Source organism: Staurois parvus, unplaced genomic scaffold (genome assembly GCF_062004578.1).
Source record: "Staurois parvus isolate SC_StPar_1 unplaced genomic scaffold, SC_StPar_1.0 ptg000444l, whole genome shotgun sequence".
Taxonomy (NCBI): Eukaryota; Metazoa; Chordata; class Amphibia; order Anura; family Ranidae; genus Staurois; species Staurois parvus.
Genome location: NW_028318240.1, coordinates 1880773 through 1892969, shown reverse-complemented (window position 1 = coordinate 1892969; position 12197 = coordinate 1880773). Strand labels below are relative to the sequence as shown.

Genomic DNA, 12197 nt, shown 5'->3' with positions numbered 1-12197 from the left:
AGTTCCAGAGGATGGGGGAAGTCCTGGAAAAGTCCTGTAGTCGGGCATGGGAGGAGGAGACCAGGAAGCTAGAAAATAGGAGGTCTTGTGAGGAGCGAAGCGTACGGGATGGGTGGTATTTGGATATCAGGTCGGTGAGGTTGTTTGAGGCAGCGTTATTAATGGCTTTGTATGTCAGTGTTAGAAGTTTGAATTTTATGCGTTGGACATTTGGAAGCCAATGGAGGGAATGACAGAGGGGGGTGGCAGAAGAGCGGTTGGTGAGGTGGATGAGTCTGGCCGCTGAGTTCAGGATAGACTGAAGCAGGGATAGTCTGTGATGAGGTAGGCCGGAGGGAGTTGCAGTAGTCCAGACGTGAGATAATAAGGGAGTGAACGAGTTGTTTAGTAGTGTCTGGGGTTAGGAACGAATGTATTTTGGAGATGTTGCGGAGGTGGAGCCTGCATGAATTTGCCAGCGATTGGACATGAGGTAGGAAGGGCAGGTTTGAGTCTAGAGTGACACCTAGGACTTTGGCTTTGACTTTGGACTTTGGCTTAGGCCATGGCAGAACCTGCATATAGGCAGAGATGGGAGCTTTTCCTGCCTATATGTTAGCTCTGCCATGTAGTGTGTTCACTGGGCGGACAGAGAGAGGCATGCAAGCTTTCTCTGCCAGGTAACCCCTGGATGTTAGCCCAGGAAAATGCAGTCAACAGCTTTTCTCCTCCTCCTTTTCAGCTGGGGAGGGAGGGGGCTGAGATTCTGGGCAGATGGAGTTGCAGTAAGCAGCTCTACCTGGGCTTTCTATGCTGTGTCTGGAGACAAGTCAAGATATGGCCTAGAAAACGAAGCTGGTTGTTCCAGATGAACAAAGGGGCATGTTGTCCCTTTCTTAATAAAAAGCAGGATCTGCTCCTCTGTTTTCTCCTTTTAGTAAAGTGGCGCAGGCTTTATGCTTGCACCGCTCTTTGTTAAATTCTGTCCCTCCTCCCGCCCCAACCCCGAACAATTGTCACCTCTCGATAGTCTGCATTCTGCCTGTCCACTTTGCCTTTGTATTCTCCTTTATGATCCTGATATAGGAGTAGTAGGCAAGTAAACTTTTATCACTGGATGTAGTAGACGTTTTTCATACCCTACTTATATTCAGTATGCATAAGAGAGGAGTAGCAGCAGTGCTAAAGCCAGAACCCTTAGACCAGGGGTGCTCAACCTTTTGCAGATTGAGGGTCACTTAAGTGATTTGGTGACCAGTCGTGGGCCACAAGGAAATGGTACCAAATTTTGAATTTTTTATTTTGAATAGCATAATGAACATTTTCCTCCCGCACCTTCTTAATGATACTGGGAGAGAAAGGAGGAGCTGGCTTTCAGCGGTCGCAGGAGGAAAATGGAGAGGATCGGCTCCTATATATGCCATCCCTCCTGTCCAAGTGTAAAACAGAATGTGACAGGGTGGCCACAAAAGCTTCTTGGAGCATGAGGCGGGGCCATCATTGCGACTCCTGACACTACACCAGTGGTTGGGGGCTGTGGTAAAAACGCGCCTCAGCTATGGGGTTTTATGCCCCCCCCCCCTCAAAACCGCGAATGTAAATGACCCCATACTATCCTGAGCCTCCTATAAGGCTGCTTACACACCTACTGTGCTGCGATGTACCGGCTGCGCAGTGCACCTGTGGCTTTCCTGCTGGTTAGCTATGCTTTGCCATAGACTTCTATTATATCCTGTAGGTTCGGTGCACTTTCAGAATGCGCACTAAACCCGCACTTCTGCAGTTTGAGGTTGAGGGTCACAGGTTGAGCAACCCTGCCTTAGACAGTCCTAAAATATACCAATATATAAATCGGTAAGGTAGCATACCAATGTAGCATTTAATATATAAAATCGGTAAGGTAGCATACCAATGTAGCAATTAATATATAAAATCGGTAAGGTAGCATACCAATGTAGCAATTAATATATAAAATCTGTAAAGGTAGCATACCAATGTAGCATTTAATATATAAATCGGTAAGGTAGCATACCAATGTAGCGTTTAGTATATAAAATTGCACAGTTTCACTAAGCTTACAGTACAATATAATGATATGACAGACCAAGTATATCATCCCACACTATAGTCTCACCACTGTTCATGAATTGGCTGTCCTTTTCTATCTCTCAGTCTCCATACTTTCTCTTCCTCTGTCCCCCTCTGCCGTATCTATCTCTTTTTTTTTTTTTTTGTCTCCCTCCTTTCTCTTTCTGTTTTCTTTCTTTCTGTCTGATTGCAAGTAGAGTAGTTATGGGTTGGATGGAGTAAGTCCTAGGACAATATTAGTGGTAAAGGATAATACAAATGTAATAGGAGGCAGGTTAAAGAATTCTATAAACGGTAATAGAGGATGAGTCTATGTAGGGGATTCACAATTTTTCATGTCCCCCTTTTTTTTTTCTTTTTACTCTGTCCTCTGCAGCACTGTCCCCCTCCTTCTTCTCACTGTCACTCTATATGCTTTTTTTTTTCATTTTGTTTTCTTCCCCATTTATCTCTTCCTACTCCTTTCCTGCTGGCTCTTTTGCACTCTCCTAATCACTTCTTTTTTTTTTTTTTTTTTTTTATATATGCCTCCAGTGACCAGGTGGCGGCCAGCTCTACATTCTGTAAAGTTTACACTCTGACTCCACTTCTGTCTAATAACCGGGAGAAGCGGGGTCTGGCCTTGGATGGAAAACTGAAGCATGAGGACACCAACCTAGCATCAAGCACCATGTACGTGTGGTATTATTTAGATTAGGATACGCTTGTTGATACATCTCCTATGGTTTAACCTCGGTTTCTGCTCATGTGTTATAGTGTGAAGGAGGGATCCAGTAAAGAAGTGCTGGGAATTCTCGTCTCCTACAGAGTAAAAGTTAAACTGGTGGTGTCCCGTGGAGGGTAAGTAGGACTCATGGTAAACAGTAGTAGTAGTAGTAGTAGTGTGTTGGTATAGGCCGTGCCATTACAGATTCTGACATTCTGCCTCTCCAGGGATGTGGCGGTGGAGCTTCCTTTCGTCCTCATGCATCCAAAACCCCCAGAGCCAGCGCCAAGACCTATATCCGGTAAGTGGGTTAAGGGAATGTAATTACTGACCCTAAAAATAAAAATCTGTATACCCTCCCTCTAGGTTCTGACACCGGTTGATACTGGGTACTGTGATGCCAGCTGCAACAGAAGGAGTGGCGGTGGGCTGGCGATTCGTTGGGGGGGTTCGCCTCAATGGGCAAAATGATTGCCTCCTTTCATCGTGATCTCTATACATGATAACACAGATTGTAACTTCTGTGTTCATGAAATCATATTCAGAAACGTTCAGATCAGGGCTGCCATAAATCAAGAATAACAAACCCTGTCTCTGTAGATTGGATTACACCTGGCTAATTCTTTTAAACGCTAAAAGAGTTACAATAGAATTTGACCCGTACTACTATATGTTCCTTGTAAAGCAGAGCTCCTAGAATTCAGCAGATGTATAAAATGTACAAGAATTTGATGTGTTAAGTTAAATGAGCTGCTACCACTTCATGGATTTATCTCTCTAATTTACATCTGACAGTGGAGCTTTGGGAGAACAGCTATCGATAGCTATGTATCCAGAGCTCCGACACTAGGCCTTCTGGTCTCAGCTCCTCCAGCTGCAGAGTCGCATGCTGCTGCTGTGCCTGCCCCTTCCCTCTGTTCCTGCCCAATCATAGAGCACATTATATTATAGGAACACATTCGTAAAATACAAAGGCTCCTGTGATTGGGCAGAGAGGGGCAGGCAGAGCTTCTCTGTATGAAAAGACAGCATCTCTCCTCTGAGCCCCTATCGTTCTGGAGCTCCATAAACTGTCAGATGTAAATAAGCGTTAAGTCAAGGAGGTGGAGTCTATTGGACATAGTGGTTCTAAAAGCAGAAGGGTTTTTTTTTGGATTTTGCCTTAATGCATTAAGGTAAAAAACCTTCCACTATCTGTCTATGGATCCAAGGATTTCATCCCGATAACTAATGGCAGTCAGGGTGGCTTTGTCTAGCCTGTAGATGTCTGTGCTTCCCTCCTTGGATATGCCACCACAGATCATCACTGACCCACCACCAAAACGGTCATGCTGAACGATGTTACAGGCAGTATAATGTTCTCCATGGCTTCTCCAGCCCCTTTCACGTCTGTCACATGTGCTCAGAGTGAACCTGCTCTCATCTGTGAAAAGTACAGGGCGCCAGTGGTGGACCTGCCAATTCTGGTGTTCAATGGCAAATGCCAGTCGAGCTCTGTGGTGCTGGGCAGTGAGCACAGGGCCCACTAGAGGATGTCGGGCCCTCAGGCCACCCTCATGAAGTCTGTTTCTGATTGTTTGGTCAGAGACATTCACAGTGGCTTGCTGATGCTTCTGCGGCCCTGTCCAGCACTCCTAGAGTAACTGCCTGTCTCCTGGAATCTCCTCCTTGCTCTTGAGACTGTGCTGGGAGACACAGCAAACCTTCTGGCAATGGCACGTATTGATGTGCCATCCTGGAGGAGTTGGACTGCCTGTGCAACCTCTGCAGGGTCCAGGTATTGCCTCATGCTACCAGTAGTGACACTGACCCTAGCCAAATGCAAAACTAGTAAAAAACAGTCAGAAAAGATGAGAAGGGGAAAAAAATGTCAGTGGCCTCCACCTGTAAAACCATTCCTGTTTTGGAGGTTGTCTCATTGTTGCCAATCTAGTGCACCTGTTGCTAATTTCATTATCACCAAAGCAGTGAAACTGATTAACAACCCCCTCTGCTACTTACCTGACCAGATCAATATTCCAGGAGTTTCATTAACTTGATGTTATACTCTGATTAAAAAGTGTTCCTTTAATTTTTTTGAGCAGTGCATTTGTGTTCTTGGGTTTAGTTACACATTTAGTTTGTATGAACAATCCCTATCTGCTTCTTACATGCTGGATCTCTTTTTGCTTTCCAGAGTTCCCTCAGTCAGATGTGCCTGTTGACACAAATCTCATAGAATTTGAAACAAAGTAAGTTCACACTTTATTGGTTTATGTTTTCAGTGGTCACAGGTTTCACAGGCTGGAAAGATTTCATTGGTCCTTCAAGACCAGAGAGTGGCTTTTTTCAAAATTATCCATCTCTCAGCAATGCTTGGCTAAAGTGATGGTACAACCATAGAGATTACAGGGAGAAGGGATTAAAGAAAGAGTCTCCCAACCCAAATTAGTGTGTAGCACAGTAAAGCCTTCTTAAAATAGAAGGTAATCCCATTGCTCATCCCATCACATACCCCCCAAAAAAACAAGGGGTGTGTTTATTGCTTTTTTCAGGACAGTGGACAAAGCCAGAGCTGCTGGTTTATAGTACAGTTTTCTAGCCAACTATTATCCACTTGCCGACCGCAATATGTGTCTATATACGTTGCAGCTTGTAAGTGGTTTACTGGGGTTATGGCTGATCTTTTTTTTTTTTTTTTGTTTTTTTTAAGCAAGTGATTTGTCTCTTTCATGAAAGTGATCTGAGTGGCTAATTAGCTACTGGATCGCTTTCAGAAGCAGCGGGAGGGATTATCCCCTGCTGTTCGCCGGTGTCTTGGGGGGGTTACCAGCGTGCCTGGGAAACAGATTGTTCACATGGCTGGCCATAGAGGTGAACAGAGACCAGATTGTCTCTGATCTCTTCTATGATCTTGGTGGACCGGAGCGCTGTCATGACGACGCTTCCAGTCTAGGGCGGAAGTAAACCATTTTTTATTTATTTATATCTTTTGCTTTTAAAGGTAGAGGAGAGATTTGGGGTCCCGTAGACCCCCTAGATCTCTCCATAAAGCAGACCTGTCATTTCTTATTTCTATTACAAGGGATGCTAACATTCCTTGTAACATGAATAAAAATGATCAGAAAAAAAAATAAATTAAAGGGACAGTGTAAAAATATAATAATAAAAAATAAGCACCCCCATCCTTCCACGCTCGTGCGCAGAAACGAACGCATATGAAAGTCGCTCATGCATCTTTAACGGTGTTTGCGGCAAATGTGAGGTATCGCCACAGACGTTAGAGCGAGAGTAATATTTATTGCACTAGACTTCCTCTGTAACTCTAAACGGGTAACCTGTGAAAGTTTTTAAAGCGTTGTTCAAGGACAAGTATTGTAGTTTGTTGCCATTCTATGAGCATGCACAATTTTAAAGTGTGAGATGTTGGGTATCTATTGACTCAGACGTAGCATCCTCTTTTATGTTTTACCAAAAAATTGGGTTATATATTGTGGATGGGGGGGGGAAGGTTGCATTAAAATTCATTAAAGTGAGTATTTTTTTTCTAAAAAAGAAAAAAAAAAAAAAGAATTGCAATCCAAGTAATTTTCTAGGAAAAAATACAGATTTTTACTTGTGAACAAAAAGTGCCAGAAAAGGCCTGGTCTTCAGGTGGTTATAAAGCCGTTTATTCCAAACTGCATTCAGCTGTTTCAGGCTTTTTGACCATTGTCCGTACAGGGTGTGGAAACCTGTGACTACTTAGAGTAGGTCTTAGGACCCAAAGAGAATTGTGCAAACAAGACGAATCCCTCAATCTCCTGTCCATGACAGGAGCCGTCCTTGCCTGGGCCAGTTCCTTGTTGGTCTTCAGGTCCCTGGCATATTTACTGTGGGAAGCCGGCTGTGATTCCTTGTGGCTTCCCACTGTGCAAGGGCTTTGTCAATGGTTCTGCAGCCTTCTGGGACCTATGATGTGTTTCAGGAGGTCGTGGGCAGCAAGGGGCCAGGGGGAACTTCTGGTCGGATTGCCGTGGCGATTCCAGCAGAAGTGGGAGCAGGTACCTGTCAAAACCGAGGGGGGGAGAAGAAGATTCCCTGGAGGAGGGCATAAAGCAGAGTTTACTCTATAGGGTGAAGTTCTGCTTTAAGCCTGTTCTTTCTTCATGTTTGCAATGCAGTAGGTTCCTTTACCACCTCCAGCCCTAGAACCTCATGCTTTTCTATCCTCTTCCTACCCAAGTCCTGTATAAGGTAGTCCATACATTAGTCGGTTTTTTTTTTTTTGCAAATTCAGCCAGTGGGTTAAACAGAAAAACTGACCTGATTCCCCTCTCCGCACATTCAAGGTGGATGGGGGAATCCTCCTGCTATGCTTTGTATTCTAACAGCAGGGAGACTTCCCCACCATCAGAATACACTGATCAGCGCTGCATTCTATAGTCTGCGGCGTTGATTGAGCAGGGAACGTCCGACACAGTGCTTTTACAGAAATCAATCAGTAGATCAACTTCTGTACAAACACAGTGCCCATACAAAAATCGAAATTCATCCGGTTCCTGCGTAACCAGCCAAACTTTGATCATGTATGGCCAGCTTCAGCCCTGAGTCAGTCTTACAGCTATGCAAGAGGTTGCTCGTGTTCCTGCCTATATTGGAGCAGCCATAGCGCACCCCCTTTCTGTTGGCCTGAAGAGGGATGTGTATATGTATGCTTGGCAGCCTCGCTGAGTGCAGTAGAAAGAGATATATATATATATATATATATATATATATATATATATATATATACATATATACATACATACATACAGTGGGGATCGAAAGTTTGGGCACCCCAGCTAAAAATTTGTATTAATGTGCATAAAGAAGCCAAGGAAAGACAAGAGTCAACAAGAGTTAGATTTTATTTCCATCATTTACACTTTCAAAATAACAGAAAACAAAAAATGGCGTCTGCAAAAGTTTGGGCACCCTGCAGAATTTATAGCATGCACTGCCCCCTATGCAAAGCTGAGACCTGCCAGTGTCATGGATTGTTCTCAATCATCGTCTGGGAAGACCAGGTGATGTCAATCTCAAAGGTTTTAAATTCCCAGACTCATCTGACCTTGCCCCAACAATCAGCACCATGGGTTCTTCTAAGCAGTTGTCTAGAAAACTGAAACTGAAAATAGTTGATGCTCACAAAGCTGGAGAAGGCTATAAGAAGATAGCAAAGCGTTTTCAGATGTCAATATCCTCTGTTCGGAATGTAATTAAGAAATGGCAGTCATCGGGAACAGTGGAAGTTAAAGCAAGATCTGGAAGACCAAGAAAAATATCAGACAGAACAGCTCGCAGGATTGTGAGAAAAACTATTGAAAACCCACGTTTGACTGCACGATCCCTCCAGAAAGATCTGGCAGACACTGGAGTTGTGGTACACTATTCCACTATAAACAGATACTTGTACAAATATGGTCTTCATGGAAGAGACATCAGAAGAAAACCTCTTCTACGTCCTCACCACAAAAATCATCGTTTGAACTTTGCAAATGAACATATAGACAAGCCTGATGCATTTTGGAAACAAGTTCTGTGGACCGATGAGGTTAAAATTGAACTTTTTGGCCGGACTGAGCAAAGGTACGTTTGGAGAAGAAGGGGCACAGAATTTAATGAAAAGAACCTCTGTCCAACTGTTAAGCATGGGGTTGGATCAATCACGCTTTGGGGTTGTGTGGCAGCCAGTGGCACAGGGAACATCTCACGAGTAGAAGGAAAAATAGATTCAATAAAATTTCAGCAACTTTTGGATGGTAACTTGATGCCATCTGTGAAAAAGCTGAAGTTAAAGAGAGGATGGCTTCTACAAATGGATAATGATCCTAAACACACCTCGAAATCCACGGGGGATTACATCAAGAGGCGTAAACTGAAGGTTTTGCCATGGCCTTCACAATCTCCTGACCTCAACATAATTGAAAATCTATGGATAGACCTTAAAAGAGCAGTGCGTGACAGACAGCCCAGAAATCTCAAAGAACTGGAAGACTTTTGTAAGGAAGAATGGGCAAAGATACCTCAAACAAGAATTGAAAGACTCTTGGCTGGCTACAAAAAGCGTTTACAAGCTGTGATACTTGCCAAAGGGGGCAGTACAAGATATTAACTCTGCAGGGTGCCCAAACTTTTGCAGACGCCATTTTTTGTTTTCTGTTATTTTGAAAGTGTAAATGATGGAAATAAAATCTCACTTTTGTTGACATATTATAAGAATGTCTAATCTGTAATTTGATGCCTTTTGGAGATTTTTCCATCTTTCCTTGGCTTCTTTATGCACATTAATACAAATTTTTAGCTGGGGTGCCCAAACTTTCGATCCCCACTGTATATATATATATATGCTTGCATTGTGCTTGAACAGTTAATGGTTTAACAGATTATGAAGACGAATCAAAGCACCCGTTACCTTTGTACATTTTTAAATGCTTCTTTTTTTTCTGTTCAGTTACCCTCAGGATGACGACATTGTTTTTGAAGATTTCGCACGTCTAAGACTCAAGGGGTTGAAAGATGACAAGGACGATGATGAAGCATACTGCTAGCCTTGCTTTTAGAGGCTGGGCCCCGTTGCCACTGGAGACTCCGCCCCCTTTGCCACAAACGGATTTCATTCCCTCTTAATTTTTTTTTTTTTTTCTTTTCTTGAGCGGACACCTTACACAACTATACACACATACACAAAATGTGTATTCAATTAGCAGGCAGCATATACGGGTGTGTGTATGTACATAGGGACTCGCACAATAATATGGTGGGCACAATAGTGTGTACACGCTGCTGCACAGGCACTGGAGGTTGTGGTATATGTCGGTGTACTCTGTATTGTGATGTCATTTCTGTACATCTCCATATACTTGCCAGTCTCTATAGTTACATTGGAAACAGCAAGCATACGCAGAATGGGGGATGTACATAGGACTTATAGGAAATTTACACGTACAATTGGGGGGGGGGGGGTGGACTTTGTAAATAATTGGCAATCACACTTAATGTGGTTGCAGAATTCATACTCACCCAGTTGTGCATATACGCACATGTGTAACTGTCACCACTGTGTGCATGAGTGGCCTGTGCGCACACAACCTACACACAATTTTTTGTGTGCTGATCATGTATCTTTTTTTGTTTTTTGTTTTTTTGGGGGGGGGGAGGGGGGTTGTCCATTTTTGTATATCTCCCCAGATGGATCGGTACAATCGTGGCACACCGTATGCTGCACTGCCACCCTGCACTTTCCCTCTGCCTCGGCAATTTTTAATTTTTTTAATTTTATGTAGGACATAAACGCTGTGAATAAACAGGAGATGCAGAGGTGTAAGATCAAATCCTCGGGGAAGGATCTCAAGGCCAGTTAATGAGATACTCGTGACATTGTGATTTTACTGGAGTTTTTAATTTTTACATTTTTTTTTTTTTTTTTAAACCCGAAGGTGCGACACTTCAGTTCCTGCTGATAGAGGGGCAGTGGGGAACGCGTGGTCTCAGGGAGTCTTCGAACTGCCAACATCTCTTGTTCCGCAGCAGGACAAGCCTAGATCTGCTCTCACTGGCTCCTCTGGGGAAGCAGCTCATTTTGCTTCTGATATGTGAATTTTCCAAGTTGGGACACTGTCATGTCCTCCTATTCGCACAAATAGGTGACACACCTGCCCCCCCCCCCCTAATCTTTTAAATATTTTTTTGCCTTGATTCGTAATATATTTTGTCTTTTTGGATGTAAAATGATCTTTCTGTGTTGTTTAAATGCTCCACAGGTTTTAAAACGCTTTATTTTTTATCTTTATTATTTTTTTTTTTTGCTACAAATATTAGGATGTGAGGATTAACAATAAAATCTGGTGTATGAATGTGGTCTTTTGTGGTAATCCTTTTTGTGTTCTGTGAATTCTCTTTTGTGATCCTTTGCTGCACAGGGCCAAATGTAGCATAGGGCATATTAAAAGCTAAGTTCACCTTTTAAAAAATAAATAAATGCACTTTTTTTCTTTAACTGCAAAAATTATGTGCATTTATTTATTTTTTCCTTGAGCCTGCATAGCGTTGCACCCGAACTCAGTAATGTCAGACTTCTGCAGAATCTCAGTATAGCAGTCTGCCCGTACAGTTACCGGAGAGCAGGCAGATCAGTGAACTAGAGGGAGCGCTCACCAGCTCCCTCGCAGTTCATTGAGAACTACAAGCCGTGTGCTGCAGTGGCAGACGGTAGTTGTAGTTGTGCTTAATTCATTCACAGAACTCTGTGAATGAATGACGCTGCCGTATAGGCGGAACCCAGACCGCCAATGCTCTTTAAATTTGTGACAGCAGGTGCAGTCAGGGTCAGCACTTTCGTAAATACTTGTGCTGCCATGGCAAGGCTAAAGGGCAGCGCCACCAACTTTTACCACCTCCCGCCCACCATATAAGGCAATGACGGGCGCAAGGTGGTTCTCTTGTTCTGGGAGGACGTCATATGACGTCCTCCCACTCTAACCGTGCATGTGGTTAGAGTCCCTCAGACACAGCGATCAACGGAAAGAGCCGAAGATGTCGGCTCGTTCATGTGATCAGCTGTGTCCAATCACAGCTGATCACATGTAAATAGGGAAATGCTGGTTATCGGCATTTCTCTCCTCACGACCTGTCATGCTGACAACTCGAGAGGAGAGCCGGTAATCAGCATTCCTTGGAGGGGACATGTACACTGATCATCAGGGCACTGATGATCAGTGTAGCCCCAGCAGTGCCACCTGTCAGTGCCCATCAATGCCAGCTGTCATTGTCCATCAATGCCGCCTGCCAGTGCCTACCAGTGCACATCATTGCCACATATCGTGCCTATCTGAGCTGCCTTTCAGTTACACCTGTCAGTGCTGCCTATCAGTGCCATATATTAGTGCTGCCTTTCAGTGCCCATCATCGATGTCTGTCAATGCCCATCAGTGCCATATATGAGTGCTGCCTTTCAGTGCCCATCATTGATGTCTGTCAGTGCCATATATTAGTGCTGCCTTTCAGTGCCCATCATTGATGTCTGTCAATGCCCATCAGTGCCACCTACTAGTCCCTCCTGATCAGTGCAGCCTATCAGTGCCCATCACTGCAGCCTCATTAGCGCACATCAGTGAAGGAGAAAAATCACTTATTTACAAAATTTTAGACCAAAAACTAAGAAAAAATGTTTAGAAAATTTTCAGTTTTTGGTTTATCAAAAAATAAAAAAACCCAGAGGTGATTAAAGACCACCAAAAGGCAGCTCTATCTGTCTAAAAAAAAAAATGATAAAAATTTCATATGGGTACAGTGTTGCATGACTGTGCAATTGTCATTCAAAGTGTGACAGCGCTGAAAACTGGCCTGGGCAGGAGGGGGGGTGTAAGTGCCCGGTAGGCAAGGGGCTAAAATGTTTCCCCACTGCAAAACGCAAATAGCACCA

General features: G+C 43.7%; 1 protein-coding gene across 1 annotated transcript in view; it reads left to right on the top strand.

The window, feature by feature from the left end:
* The window catches only part of ARRB2 (arrestin beta 2), a 117582-nt gene extending 106949 nt beyond the window's left edge, over positions 1-10633 (top strand). Inside the window, exons 11-15 of the mRNA XM_089688013.1 lie at positions 2602-2739; positions 2824-2907; positions 3001-3074; positions 4950-5004; positions 9228-10633. Of these exons, the coding sequence (XP_089544139.1) occupies positions 2602-2739; positions 2824-2907; positions 3001-3074; positions 4950-5004; positions 9228-9324 (448 nt within the window). The 3' untranslated portion in view covers positions 9325-10633. The remainder of the gene's footprint in view (positions 1-2601; positions 2740-2823; positions 2908-3000; positions 3075-4949; positions 5005-9227) is intronic.
* Positions 10634-12197: the final 1564 nt, after the last annotated feature.